This window comes from Pipra filicauda, unplaced genomic scaffold, assembly GCF_003945595.2.
Source record: "Pipra filicauda isolate LSUMZ 115617 unplaced genomic scaffold, ASM394559v2 scaffold353_size752799_pilon, whole genome shotgun sequence".
Lineage (NCBI taxonomy): Eukaryota > Metazoa > Chordata > Aves > Passeriformes > Pipridae > Pipra > Pipra filicauda.
This window is the reverse complement of record NW_024104480.1, coordinates 692,236-708,485: the sequence shown is the minus strand read 5'-3', so window position 1 is coordinate 708,485 and position 16,250 is coordinate 692,236. Positions and strand designations below refer to the sequence as shown.

Below are 16,250 nucleotides of genomic sequence, written 5' to 3'. Positions count from 1 at the left end.
CTGGCAGGCTGCAGGTTTTATAATTTCCTGTTAAGCAAATGACAGATAACATAGCATTGGCTTTTTTTGCTGTTGTTGCTTGGAAAAGTTTAATGGATGCAGTAAGATTGACTTGAACAACCTTCTGGTTTCATTAACATACCATCCAGTTTAATGATTAAGTTTGACTGCATCACACTAGGTCAGCCTTCTATACATTTATAAATTACACAGGCTACCCAGAAAACTTTTCCCATGGACTCCTTGCCTTGTTCCGCGATTAGGATGGAGAAGCTAACTTAATGAGTAAATATTTTGGTTTTCATTCACTGCTCACTGTTTGGCTTCAAGTTTTATTTGCAGTGAGCTGTTTTGGAGGGAGAGAAAATCATTTCTTCATGGGGTTTCCTATGGTGGCCAGCTCTCTAACACTCTCACTCTGTAAGCACTAAATAAACTCAATTTTCACACTGTTCCAGCAGTCTGAAGGGTAGGTGCTGCCTTATCTTACAAATACAGAAGAGCAGTGCAACTCAGGGCTTACAGAAATTGTGGATGCCACTTCTCACTCATGTTAGGTAATAACACTTTTTGTGAGCAATGCTTCTCTATAACAACACAACTCAGCTGAGAACTCAGCTTATTGCATGAGTTTCAAGTTTACATAGAAAACACAGCCAAAGGGGTTGGAAATTTCCCTTCCAACAAGACACTGTGAAGGTTTATCTGGAAAACTTTGTTTTCTTTTTGAAACATTTCATAGCATTTTATACTCTCAGTCAATCATATATATAGCCAGATAATTAGTCAAATAGCTGTATTATTACTGTATAACAAATATTGACCTGGTTATGAGAAATATGAAGCTCAGGCTGACTCACAGTCTGTTTCTCAAAGTCCTTTATCACAGAAAGAAAAGTTCCTGATAATTATAACACGAGCAATGAAGCAGTCAAGTTCTAACTCCATTATAAGGAGCACAATGGGGAAACAACCACTCAGATTCTGCAGTGTAATACTGTCAAACATAACCCCTGGGTTATGTGATTGGGGGAATAAGCAGAGGTGCAACAAATTGGCCTTACTTCTGGACATAAGTGTTTTTAAGTTTAAATATTATGCGTGGTTTCAACTAAGTAGAGCAGGAAGCTGCTAATGATCATATTAATATAGTGCCTAGAAGCAGTGACTTGGGAATGTTGCAATTTGCAAATATGCAAAGAAAATATCACAAAAGAGAGCTACTTGCACAGTCCACTCCATGCTACACTAAGCCGCAGAAGTTAGGTATTACGCATTTACCTACTATATCCTCTCCAGTATACAGACTTTATAACTAACTCCCCCCATTAGTTATTTGGAAATTTTCTGGCCTGCTCCAAAGGTAGAGGCTTACATCGGGTACTGGGAAAATTTTCTAAATTCGTACAGTTTTTTATTATCATCATGGATCCTGACTTAAAACACATACTTATACCTCAGTAATTCCAACTTGCACTTTTCATGAGTAGGGATACTTTCCCAAATGACAGTCTAGATAAACATCTGGATGTTTTGTTCCACACAACAGGGCAATTATATAGAATGGACCTGCAATTTAAGAGCTTCTTACTTTTGGGAGATATCATTGAACATATGTCTGTTCATAGCTGGTAATCTGCTTCCTATACATTTAGCTAGCAAAGCTGGGTAACATAAACACCTCCCAAGTCAGGAACCTAAAATAAAGTCTCACCTCTCTGATGATGTTTGAAATGGCTTCTTCCAATCACTCTTCATAATCTTGGTCTAAGCCCTTCAGTTGTGCTATCAACAACTTGTGGGTTTCCCTAAGGTTTGGAGAGCAGAATTTTTATTTTGCTCCTACCCTTTTCTCTCCCCATCTCACAATTCTCTAAAGGCCTTCACTGAGGCTTCAAGGATATGAAGATGTACCAATTAACTTAACAGCTACCTCCTGAACGTACTAATGTACTTTCTTTCCACAGCAACTGAGGTCACCAAAGAATGTGGGTCACATGTGCAGTGCAATTATGGATGCCTGAACTCATACAAGGTTAGGGATTTTTTTCAAATAAAAAGTCTGGCTCAGACTGAGTTTCCCTATGGCTGAGAGCAAGTACAGCTGAAAGTAGTTTAATCTTGGAGGTCCCCTCATGTGCATACAGTTTGGTTCTTCTAACACAAAATTCCATGAATACCACACTTTCCTCTAAAATGGTGCTTTCTTGGTTATTTTAAAACTGCAACAACACAAAGAGGACTAGTGGTATTACTGACTGGAAACTGACCAGTACTGTACAATAATTTAAGTAAAAATCATCTGAAATGACTGAAATGATGGTCTGATCTACTTCAGATATCTCTTAAAAGTTGCTCTGATTATCATCCTCAAAAGCCTTTTGGGCCTTGTTTTTCTTTGGATAATTAGCAGTCTGATGTCTCCTTTGTCTCAGTACTCTCTGGTAGCTGAGCAGACAGTATTTCCTCCATGTTTCTGAGCAAGACCTTGCCAGGCACAGACCTTCCCCAAGTTCGTCAGCCCACTGCCAAAGGCATCATCAACTCACATTCGGATATCTCAGTATCTCACAAAATGAGCCTGCAGTTTTGGGGCTTGGTGTTCCCTCTTTTGTTCATCTGTTTCAAGAGTTTCAAACGCACAGAGCTTTCAAACACCTACTGCCATAAGTGCCCAACTTTCTCAACGCTGCACAACCAGGGATCAGACAGGGAGAACTGTGCACAGTGTTGGGATGCGCTGCTTCTCTGAGGCCAGCTCCCCAGGCAGTGGCTGTGACACACAGTGGTGGCACCAGGCCACCTGGGAGGGCCACAAGGCCTCTCATGAGCTATGAGTGTGCATTCCAATCTGGGAAAAAAAAATCCTGTTACTGATAGTAGCTTTGAAGATGGACTGCAGTGGTTGGCACAGGTGGCCATAGGTTTAAAAGCTTTTAAAAGGAAAAATTCTCATGTGCATTTCAAGGAGTTTCTGCTCTCAGAGTGAAAATCCCATGAGTTTTATTCCATTTTTTAGAAACACAGATTACTTGGCAACTTCAAGCAAACACCTTGTGTTCAGAAACTCTTCTGTGTACAGGTCACCGCTAGCCAAAGCAAAGTATGTAATGGAATCACTCATAAGGAGGGAAAAGATGTTCATGATGGAAAGAAATTAAAATGGTTTTACTCTTTAACATAACAGTTCTGGATCTTGAGCTTCACACATTTCATCTGTTGTAAATAATTTCCAAACACAGGTGGAATGCGAAGTAACAATGTGAATAATGTGAAGGCCAAGTCAATGATAAATCAGCATCAATAGCAACTATAATGTGAAAATTATTGTTATTCATTAACTGCTATTCCTAGATTTCCTAGACTCAATACAGACTTGCTCAGCTAGACATTGTCATGAAACTAGCATCTATCTAACGTCTTGAATGCAATGATTGAAGAATATTGGATATCCAATCAAATTATACAATGAAACAAAAAGATTTTGTGTGTGCATCGCATAGGTCTGTTTTTAAAAGCATCACAGAGACTGAAAGTTTTCCTTTACTTTCCAACACAGAGATATTCCCCTAGCAAACCAAATCAGCAAATATGAATATTACACTTCATAAATTTTACAAATTGCTGTTTCACCAGCAAAGACCCTTGTCATCCCAGTGCTTAACGAGTGAGCAAAACCACATACCTGAGTATGCTGACGTGCACACAACCAAATGTGCATATGAAGATGTGGGGCAGTGGGACATTCTGTATTCTGCTAATGAATTGATCCTTTAATTCATTATGAGAAAATAAATTTGAAAGGGCATTGGGGAACCTCAACAGTTGTTTCATAAAAAGAACTAGAGAGGAAAAAAAAGTTTTCTTTAGGAAGAAATTTCCTGTCCTATTCCATGACCTCATTAGTAAATGCTGTAGGCACACTCCACCCCAAACCCAACAAGTCAGGCTTCAAACATCTTGGATTTGCTCCTTATTTTGTGAAAACAACTCTTTCTATATAATTAATTAAAGCCTCTTGCCTCTTCCCTCTCCTTCCTCAATTGAAGTTATTTACAGATCATGAGCTCACTGATCCCAGTCAACATGGCAAATCTTTGAGCAAAAAAGGAAAGACAAAAACTTTTCTATTTACTAGATATTCCCAACACACTCTCTCATAAACATTTATCTCAACTGATGAAAAGCTAGTGCAGCAAATTTCTAGAGCACAGCACCTCAGAAGCTGAGGAGGCAACAGAAATTGTTCACTCAGCTCAAGTGATTAAACCCCAAAACAAGTTTCAGAACCAACCAACAAAGCTTCTTTCATCTTTTAAGGGACCTGCAGGGAAGGGGGTGAAACCATAAGGAATAAGGGAGATCTGGTGCCACCCTGAGAAGTTCCACCTCCTTTGCTGACACATTAGTTCCCATTTTAACAGACCAATTAGACTTTATCAATTTTCACTGTACTACACCAGCTAAATCTTTCTTTTCCCTGCTTGCTGACAACAGCTGAAATTATTTTTTTCAACATATAGGAAATAATCCAGGGAACATCACCAAGATACACTGTCCCCACTGAGCTGTTAGGTCAGCTGACCCTCACTGATTGTGAGGTTGGCCACATTTCAACTATGCTGCTTGGCTAGGCCTAACTCTATGACCCTTTTCCATATGTGTTAATGTACAGCTACACATACTCTGCCAGCAAAGCGGGAGCTTAAAGGCCAGATTTCCAACTACCCACACAACAACACTCATCCACTGGTACACAACCTGGGTGTTATTAATAACATAAGGAATGCCATTTAAATGTGGACACAGTGGGCCATATGACTAAGTCGCATAGAGTTTTTAATTTGGGACAAAGTGATAGCATCCCCCAAGTACAGAACAGTTGCCTATTTTATGGTTGTGGATGACCAGTATCTCCACTAGAGTTGTCCAGGTGAGTAATGGCTGGAGACAGCAGACTTTCCCTGTGATGTCTGTAATATGTCTCATAAAAATTTGGAATAGAGAGCCTTATATATTCCTTCCACAGACAGTGGGACAAAAGCAGTCACAGAGGGAAATAATTTTCATCAGAGCAAATCTGTATTTTCTGGAATCTGTCTCCTAAATGACAAGTTTGCATTTCTGAGGCCAGCCCACCCCCACAGCAGCAATTACCACCTGAGAGGTAACATCTCAGCTGACACCATCAGTCTGGGAACTCATGCTGGGGCTCTGCAGATACCTTCACACCCCAGGGAAGTTTCATTAGCTCAGGTTTGACACTCATGCCTCTTTTCCGAGGCATGTCCTGCTGGTCCTGTCAGGATAAACGCAGGCTCCTGGAGGCCTCTCTAGCCTCTGAACATAACCCAAACCAAATGTCTTCCCGGGGTCAGAAAGCTCACTCCACCTTTTTCCTCCCATCCCTATGAGCCTCTAATGTTTTCTGATCCCACAGGAGAGGAATCATCTGCACTGAAAAGCTGCAAGGAGGCCAGCACCTATCTTGACTGTAGGCACTGGAAACCTCTCAAGACACTTGTCATGCCATTTTCTGGGCATTTTGCTGTCTGAGGCTTTGGAGGAGCACATAAGGGCTGGAGAGCTTTTCTCAATCACTTTCTGCCAGCACTCCTCCTTGCTTTTAACACTTGTCTTGGGCTGGGAGTGGCTTTGGGATGGGAATTGTCTGCTTCCATGGAAGAACAACAGAAAAAATGTTGGAAGAAGGTCAGTACCAGCTCCAAAGCCAGTTCATTCATTTTCTACCAAAAAAGGAAGAGCATTCTTTTCATGGGAAGAATTCAGATGAAATCCTCTGTCCCTTGCAGTATTTAAGCAAAACTCACCTAGAGCAGGTTGTGGTCACTTGCACTTGAATCCCTCTCTGGTTTCTCCCTCTTGCAAATTGACTTCCTTTTTCATCCTTCCTTCCTTTAAAGGATGCTAAGCAATGATGAGATACTTCTAACAAGACAACTTCATTTAAGACTGTATTATTATAATTTGTCTCTTGAAAGTGGCCCTTCTTGTTTGCTGAGTCACTTCTCTTCTTTAGAGAACCAAGAAAAGTGAGAACAAAAGCGCTGCCTGCTTGTAGGATGGAGCAGTTAAAAAGCTATTAAAAAGCTATTAAAAAGCTATTAAAAAGCTATTAAAAATATAAAGTAGTGAAGCATCAAGCTTGGAATATAAGAAAGTTTTACAAACTCAAGTTACTGACTGAATAGCTTAATATAATTAATGTCTTTTATCATGAAGAAATTACTAGCATTCTAAGCCTGTATGAATTCATGTTTTATAAAACCAAACAAAAGCCATTCCAATGATTCAGTTTTCACCTGTCCTTTATAATCCTCACTAAAGAATCAGGGTCATAACTCCTATTAAGATACAAGTGCCTTTGAGGTACTGGAGCATGTTCAGAGAAGGGTAGCGAAGCTGGTGAAGGGTGTCTAGAGAATAAGTCATATAAGGTGCAGTTGAGAGAGCTGGGATTGTTTAGCCTGGAGAAAAGGAGGCTCAGGAGAGACCTTATTGCTCTCTACAACTATCTGAAAGTAGGTTGTAGCAAGGTGAGGGTCAGCTTCTTCTCCAAGGCAACTACTGACAGGACAAGAAGAAATAGCCTCAAGTTGTGCCAGGTTGGACATCAGGAAGAATCTCTTCACTGAAAGGGTGGATAAGCATTGGATGGGCTGCCCAGGGAAGTGGGAGAGTCATCATCCCTGAAGTGTTCAAGAAACTACTGGATGTGGCAGTTAGTGCTATCGTTTAGTTGACATGGTAGTGTTCAGTCAAAGGTTGGACTCAATCTTGAAGGTCTTTTCCAACTTTAATGATTCTATGATTCTAAGTACTTTCTATAGTGGAGAAATGCAATTATTGCTTGGAATAGAAAGACAAATAATTCCTTGCTTAAAACTTTCATGATTGTATCAGAGCAGGTAGGCTACATCAGGTACCTTTGCAGATATCCAACCTTGCAGATATTTCCAAAATATACTTTGCTCCTGTTGCTATACTCCTTGCCTTATAAATACATATGGATAGCTTCATTGCTGTAGCCTCACCAAAAAAACAAACAAAAAAGGACAAAAATTAAAGGGAGTAATAACAAAGCTAAGACTTAAAAGTCTTGAATCAGAGCCAACACAACTGGAAACACCAATAATTCAACTTTCTCAAGTAACATATACACGCTGAAAATGACCCAAACACAGTCTCTTTACATCAGGTATTTGTTTTTATAGACACAATTTACTTCCGCATGAATTTTCCATCTCAATATTGGAAAATATGGCATCAGTTTTAACACAAACGCTAATCACGCAAATAATTTCATATTCTTATTTTCAAGGACCAGTGTCATGAGTTGCACAAACCAGACATGGTGTGAAGCACCCCTTCCTTTTGTTTGCTTCCTACAATAGACAGCAGGAGAGTAGAAAAATTTCACTGCCACTCCTAATCCACTCAGCTGATTTACTAGACACCTTCCCAAGCTACTGAGCTAGGCAGCCATCTTGGAAAAAAACTTATTTTGTTGTCATCATTTGAAATAATGTTTTCATTTATTCCAAGATACATAAAGCTCTCCCTTCCAAAGGCATGAGATATCATTTCCTGGCATGATGTGGGCAACAGTCTTTTGCATTGAACAACAGGACAAGTAAATAGGAACAAAATAACTGGGAAGTAAGCTGGCTAGATGAACTCCTTCATCTCACTGCACATACATGTATACATGTGCTCATGCACACACATATCATGAGTTCACAGACTTCTTTTGGGCATCCACCTGCTCTGACGTGGGGCTCCTCTACGGGCTATAGGTGGATCTCTGCACCCCCCTGGACCTCCACGGACTGCAGGAGGACAACTTCCTTCACCATGTTCATCATGGGCTGCAGGGGAACCTCAGCTCTGCTGCCTGGATCACCTCCTCCCCTTCCTTCTTTGCTGACCTTGGTGTCTGCATAGTTGTTTCCCTCACATATTCTTACACCTCTCTTCTCTGGCCACAACTACATTTGCACAATAACTTTTTTCTTTCTTAAATACATTAATACAGAGGTGTTACTACTACCTCTGACTGATTCAGCCTTGGCCAGCAGTGGGTCTGTCTTGGAGCCAGCTGTCATTCGCTCTATGAGAAAATGGGGGAAGCTTTCCAACAGCTTCTGACAGAAGCCACTCCTATAGCCCCATCTACTACCAGAACCTTGCTACACAAACCCAATATAGTTATATGCATTTTTATTCTACAACAAAAACATATCTTCAAAACACCAAAAATTAAAAGCAGAAACAAAAGATAAGTGGCACTTATCTTTTGGATAATATATGCCCACATATACTGTAAGACAATCTTTTGTGTATAAGGCTTCAATTATAATGAATATTGGTGTATTCAACTGCAACACAGCTATTTGATCTTAGTGTTACAAGATAATATATATTAAGAAATGCTTAAATTCATAACGAATTCAGAAAATAAATTCAAGTGTCATCAACTACACAGAGTTTGATGAAAAAGTAAACTAAAAACCTCACAAATAATTGAAAAAAAACCCCAAACTCACAATTAAAACCAAACTGGATGAGAAAACACAATCAATAAAATCCAGCCTTACCCTGCCCTCCTGCTCTTCCGTCCTTCGCTGTTAGTAATTTTCAAGTGTAAATAACATTAAGTAACAACAATAATAATGAGCTTGGCACTGGGTATTTTCCTGGAATTAAAAAACCTTAGCTCAACATACAATTCCCAACAACCAAAGCCAAATCTGAAACCCCAGGAAATGCCTTTTACAAACACACAGAGGTTTGGGGGTTTTGGTCTTTCAGAAACTCAAACACAGTGTGCATTAGGATATTTTCCTGGAAAAACCTTATGACATCATAAATACCTTGTAACCCAGGAACAATGCAGAAATGCAGAGGTGTAATCCATTACCTACAGCACTGGGATATTGAAACAGGCTTATTTAACATATATATCTCCTGTTTTTAAAAGGAAAGCTTAGCAATTCACTGTAAGGCTTTAAGAGGTGCCACACTACTTTATAGAGCAGCTTTTTAGTTCACTCCTCCTTTTCCCTTGCTCAGTGGAAAGCACTGTTTCTGCAGATTGTTATGGTCAAAAGTCAAGTGCAAGTTTTCTGGCCTCCTCCCAAACGCAGGCTGCAAAAGCGCTGCTGGCTGGGAATGCGCCGGGCTCGGCATCCCCTGCAGCCTGGCTGGGTGGGGGGTTGCAATGAAGAGAAGGCCCCCTGCTTGTCCTCAGAGCCTGCAATGAAGCCAGTTGAAATGCTTCTCACTCGTCCTCCCTGCTGTGCTCAATACCTCTGGTTTTGATGAAACGCCACAGGAAGCTCTCTCACAAAAAAAAAGAAACCACAACCAGATTTGGGGCCTTCTTCAGACAGGGTTTAATGCACCTGCTTCTGCTAAAAGGAACACAGACTAATGTTAAACCCAGGGAAAGGAAAGCTTGTGATTTCTTAAGAAGCTCTGGCCCCCCTCGGATTTTCAGCTAAACACTCTTCACATCTTTACTCACGTTTTTGACTGTGCAGCTGGTTTTTTTAAGTCTTACTATAGCAAAACTGTGGTTGACTTCAGAGAGGCTACAACTTAAGTATGCCTACAGGACCATGTCTTGTGCTTAATAAGATTAATTAAAGAGGGTTTTGTTTTTATCTTATCAGGTTCACAGGAGAAATCCAAATAACCAGGTGAAAGAGAGCAATTGGCACTATTTCCAGCCACAGAGCACTATGACTATAACATCCCACAGGACTAAGCAATGCAAATACATACATATATACACACACATATATAATATATATGTTTATATATACTATGAAGATATATATTTGTTTAAAATTCTATTGGATTTTCCTCTCAGGGTGTCATTTATCTTCTGACAGCTGCCTGTTTTAAAAGTCACTAAAAGAAACTTCTGAAAAGGGAACTGACCTTTCATACCAGAAACTCAATAAACTTTAAGCTTCAAGTTACAACAAAAACAAACCCCCATTTCTTGTTGCAACGAAAGCCACTGAAAGCTGTGCAAATAAATTCTTATTTAAGTCTTTTGTAGAAGATATCAAAGGTTGGACAATTTTAAGCTTCATCCTAAGAACACAGGAGACGAACCCTCTCCCACAGATTTCTCACCTCAAACATTGGCAAGTCTCTGTCCACTGAGTTTAAGTGCAAAACTTGATAATGGAGAGAGACACTGGGACACAGGAAAGGCACTGGTGATTTCTCCATATGGACAGCATAACCTTCAATTAAGCACATCCAAGATCAAGTGTATTGAGCTCACTGTATACTGGGCTCTACCCTCTGTGAAGGGTTTTTACCTTTCTTCTAGTAATGCAGTTTATCAAGATAACAGTCTAGATTGTGGTGGTTGGATCTCAGCAACAGAGGCAGATGAATCCCTTTTCCAAAGCCCTCTCCCATTACTTGGCACTACTGCAACCATGGCAGTGGCTCCCAGCTCTGTGCAGCTCCTGAAAACGTGCAGAGAGAAGCAGCTTGCCTGGCGGGCCATGCAGGGACTGAAATAGAATGGGCAACTGCTGCCTGTGGCTCAGGGAGTCCTTCTACACCCCTTGAAGAAGTATCATAAGTTCAGGACTTTGGATTTCCTTTTCTCTTCCCACCTGGACAGAAGCCAGGACCTCTGCTGGTGCCCAGCCATGGTGAAATACCACCTTCGGTGGTACACCACCAGGTAGGTCAGGATTCACTGTAAACAGGCTTTGCTATAGCATAAGCTACCTTCTAAAAAGTACATCTTACATGACTGTATTCATCCATACAACTGGAACTGTGTTCCAGTTAATCAGTGTGTGTAAAATATTTAAAATGTAAGCACAGAAGAAAAAAAAATGACTACAGCAATCTTTTAAAAGAGCATGCGTCAAGCTTTGGTTTTTTTCCAGTGCAAAGGAATGGAAACTCTCCCACTGACTTCAGCAGGAGCTGGGCCAGACCCTGAAAATCTTCATATAAAATTTCCATTAAGGAGAAGTTGTGCATTGGCATAAGGCATTTCTGTTTTATCCCCTGCCTTTTTCCTCCTGATAAATTGCACACTTGCAACACATAATGTCTGAAAATGAAGCTCATAATAAAAAGATAATTCTCTGAGGCTTGCAACTGTGTAGTCAAAATTGAACACTAAAAGAATTAACAGGTATAAGAAATTATATGGTTTTTTTATTATACAATGAGTTAAGAGGTTTATAATAATTTACACCTATAATAAAACAGGACAAATAATGGCACAATTTCATTGGTTCAATAGACCAAATAAATCCTACAGTTCGCAACAGTTGTATTGCTGTTTTAAATATTGCTCTTATTGTGTTTTGCACAGCTAAGCAAAGCTCCAGCAAAGAAACAAATGACTGTGAAAAGCAGGAACAAACAGACAGAATGTACAGCTCCCATTTTGCACAATTATTTTCACATTATTCCTACTCAGACAGCTATCACAGCCAGCAGTTTTTTGCAAAAAGCTTGTATTACAACACCTTTATCTTATAACGAACTTCTGGTAATGAAAACATCCAAGTATTTCAATCTAAATGAAAACAGACTAAAACTCAAAATCACTTCACTCCATGTGGGTGAAATTAAAAGCACTCTTGACCTCCCATTTAGTGGTGTACCCTGGCCACAACCCAAACTTGCACCAGGACATGAGCAAAGAACAGGTTTGTATCTTGGTTTCAACAAGGAGTAAGTCTAGGAGTCCAAGTTCAGGAAATGACCAGGACTGCTGAGTGCAGTGTGGTATCACTCAAACTAGAGGTACCCTTTGTATTTCAGTGCCATTTGGCATCTTAGCAGTTTCCAAACTAGTCTCCCTCCACCTCTCAATACCTCAAACAAACTGTCTTTCATTAGTGCACCACAAATAACAGGAATGTGTCTTATACAGAAATACAAAGGGTGTAATCTACACACATCAAACCCATACAAAAAAAAATCTCATTAAATAGCCTGAAAGAAATTCAAGTCCAGCATAACCAAAATCAACCTCCAAATGACTCAACAGTGTGCACCAGGCCACCCCCTGTACGTACATCTTGTAATTAAATTGGCTTAAAAGAATTGTTCACAGTGAGACTGGCCTTTCTTACCTTTTGCCACATTTTGATGAAGAAGAGCTCCCCAGAAAAATTGAAGAAAACGTTGGTGTCATAGGCATCATCCCCAATGTTAGAGATGAAAATGTTAAGCGAGATGTTCCTCACTGCTCCCAGGGCCAGGTAGGCAGTTCTGTCATCAACACTGTAGGCAGAAACAGTTACACTGGTTTAACTCCGGTCAACTTTCACATATGCCATACTGGGAATGAACAGCTCCTGACTCCTGGTTCCGACACTGTCTTTTGGAACTGTAAGAAAACCCTGTGATCCTCATGTGGAACTATTTCACATGACCTATTTTTAGTGGTAACAAATTAGTTGAAAACTGTAAAGTAAGTGAACAGAGAAAATGTAACGAACAAGATATTATGCCTGCATTCAAATACACAAGTTTGTCTCTCAAAGGTTCATATTTATTGTAACATTCTAGCAACCCTGTGAAAAATCTTCTTTGAGTTATGCTATGGACAGAAAAAATGGAAATGAGGATCAAATAAAATCCAGAAACTGGCGTAAATGAAAAGAATGTGTAGAAATTGCAACAAATGTTCACTAAATGTGACTAATCTTTCTTCAGATGTTTATGTTGGATCTAACATGGTGGAGTCACCTTCTACAAGGGGAATACCAAGGGGATGGTTCAATTAAACTAACTGCTATACATCACAAATCAACACATTATTGCAATATGATATCACAGATTATGAACAAACACAGACATGCACACATAGAGGCAAATATAAATATTCATCTCACATTTATTATTTGTTATTTAATCCTTCTAGGCTGTCCAGAAGATGAGCTAACAAGTAGGAATAAAGGTTAAAGATAAATCACAAGAAAATACAGTATCAATGCACAGAACTGCAGGTCTTGGATGTGACAGTACAGTAAAAGATAATATGATATACCAGGTATTTATGTAAAAATTAGCAAAAATAGCCAAATACGAAATTTGCTACAGTTATCATAACTGGAATCTAAGACCATTCATACATTCTGGAGAAAGAGAGACAGTGTCACAGAGAAAACACTGAGTGGCTAGTCAGAAAAGGGTGAAGACCTCCAGTTGCACAGCAGGGAGATGCTCTCCATTATTTCTTCTAGGGTACAGTCATCCCAAAAGTACGAAGGAACCACATTTCATTCATCTCAACAAGGCATGTCAAACAATTTAAGAAACATAATCCAGCAATGAGCTTTTGTTTATATTTTATTGTATGAGAACTACAAAGCTGCCAACATTCTCAACATGACCCTCATAACCTTGCTCACATACAGGAAGAGAGGCTAAAAACAAAAACAAATTCAAAAAAGAAAAAGTAAAGGAAGACAAGAAGGGGGAAAATATATTAAAAAAATCAGTTAATTGCACAGAACAGTACCATCTCATAACAAACAAAAAATGAAGAGAGTAAAAGAACTGAGTAGACTGTAAATGTATATATACATTATATATAGGCAAACACATTTGTACACACATACATACAGACACATGAAGGATATCAAGCTATCAGTGTTTGCATGGAAAGAAAAAAAGTTTGAAATTCAGAAGAACTAAGTACTTGCAGCTTTGATTCACATGGCCTAGACTTGCAGGTAGCAAGCAATTCTGAAATTCAGGCTCCAAATTTTCTCACTACAGTGGTAATACACATCAAATGTAAATAGAAATATTTAATCTTTTCCTCGTAAGTGATTAAGAAAAGAAGACAAATTTCAGGATAAAACAAATATCGCTTTTGCATGCTTTAATGCTCTTTGTTAATGTCCAAACCACAGCATTGCACTATGGTCAGCAAGAGAAGAAAGACCAGCTGAGAAAGACAAACTGAAAAGACCTGCAATTTTCATTTCTCCATCCTCCAAGATGCTGGTGTTTTTATTAACCTGGGTCAGTAGAGGCATAATCTGCATTCCAAATGGTATGCAGGGACATTTTTCTCTATTTCCTGCACCAGGGTGAATTTTTTCAAAAATTGAGAAAGCATTCAGCACTTTTTCTCAGCCTGTGCAGTCCATAGATAGGGCAAGGAATGTGACAGGGTTGCACTTATCCTGATAGTCTGGGTCACTGACTTTCCCTTTTATATTAGGAACCTTTCTTTCCTTACCACAAATCAGCATCTATATGGATAAATCACCACTACTGTTCAGGGGACAGTGGAAGATACAACTGTGGTAAGTTAAAATGGGTAATGCTTAAAACAACTCAAGTTCAATCTGTCCTCCACCTCCATCAGATGAAATTAAAGAACCCCACCTTTTGCTTGTAAATCAGTAGAAGCTGAGTCAACAAACACTGGTGCTATGACAGAGCCAAACAGATTTCTACCTTCACCAATCAGCATTGGTCCTTGCAGTTACTAAAGTACATATTAATTTTATCTTCACAGAATCTTTATATCAACCCTGAATACCTTTCTTCTGTTGGCTTTTTATCACAGGCTCCAGGGTTAACTGAACTTTAGGAGGAATTTTGCAAATACTTAAACCTCAAGGGCCAATGAAAGGCTGAAACCCTCAGTTGATCTGGGAATTCATTTGATATTTCAGTGCAAAACTGAGGGCAGTAGCCCCAAAACCAAATATAAAACAAATAAAATTTTTAAACAACCCCACTACAGTATAGCATTTTACATACTATAGTATAAACTATAGTATTTTACATTGCTTGGTTATATTTCTTCTCATCACATGTGTGTTAAAGGTCAACTCTCTCTGCAAAGTTCACAGTCAATTTAGATTAAGTACTGAGCTAAATGCTCAAGATACAATGGCTTATTCTGCATTAACTAGCTGCTGCCATCCCCTTCTTAGACTGAAGTCTATGCTAGTAAAGGCTCAAAGAGACCTCATGCAGCTGATGACCACAGCCTACCTGAGGTGCATTAAGCCAGCTGTGGCAAACTATCTCTGGGGCCATCAGATCATTTTATTAATGATCTTTTCCTCTACTTTTTAATCTATTTCTCAAGTAGACACTTTGCAGTGTTCCCTCAGTAGTATATAAATGAGGTGATGGGAAAAATGTAAATGAGAATTTGAGGAGTGATCAACTAAGGTTCTGTGTCAGCAGAGCACATTTTAGGAGTAATATCGTAACATATTGCTCTCCATGAAGACTGAGTAACAATGTGCTAATGTTTCCCCTTAAGAAGGGAGTAAATGTCCCATATGGAAAAAGTGTTTACTGTGGTGAGCCCTGGGCCAAGGCAATGGAATTGCTTGTGCCAGTACCCTTCTGGCACAGAGCTACTGTCTCTAGCACTTCAGTTCCCATATATATATTACAATTCAGGAATATGGCACAGAGCCTTATCTTTTCCATATTTTCAACACTTTAACATTAAAAATGAACGCATTTGAGTAGTAAACAAGGGGGAGGGGTTTGGGGGGGATGGAGACTGGGGGAAGACACAGATGACAGACCACTCTTTGTTATGGTATAGAAACAACAGTGATTTCTAGCTACAGCTAGTTACCATATAGTCAGAGCTTCTCTGGAATTTGTCTTCTTTTCCCCAAATGTGGTTTCTTCACATAAATCCCCCTTAAATACACAACAGATACAACTCCCAGCCACCTGTATCTTCAAACTTTTAAGTAAAAAGGACAGAACAGGGCACAACATCCACACAAAAATACACTCATAATAACCCTACAGAAATTTGGTGCCTTTTATTATTATCAGTAATTTCAACTGCACTCAGATGTTCACAACCCTTTATAAACAGAACTAAAGAATCAATGGGGAAAAAACCATCTCTGTTTTCACACAATGTTTACTCCAGGGAGCAGCTTTTGGCTTGAATGGAGCTACTCTGGTTTATGAAACTGATACAGGCAAGATGAGGTACAACATCTACAGAAGCTTTAATCTAATCTTTCACCCTTGCAGGCACATATAGAAACTAACATCTTTAATAACCACAAACTATCCTTGGAATCAATGGTACTGTCCCTCCATGTGCGTGTAAGACAGCATCCTAGGGTTGGAATGCAAACAAAAACTAGTTACTAGAGTGTAGTGGTTTGAACCAGGTTTTCCCCCTGAAGCTAAGAAAATGGTAAAACCCCAGGGGGTGG

The 16,250-nt window shown here is 39.4% G+C and overlaps 1 protein-coding gene across 1 annotated transcript in view; it reads right to left on the bottom strand.

Annotated features, from left to right (window-relative positions):
• The window catches only part of ITGA9 (integrin subunit alpha 9), a 205,295-nt gene that overhangs the window by 44,002 nt on the left and 145,043 nt on the right, over positions 1–16,250 (bottom strand). Inside the window, exon 18 of the mRNA XM_039384423.1 lies at positions 12,153–12,303. Within this exon, the coding sequence (XP_039240357.1) occupies positions 12,153–12,303 (151 nt within the window). The remainder of the gene's footprint in view (positions 1–12,152; positions 12,304–16,250) is intronic.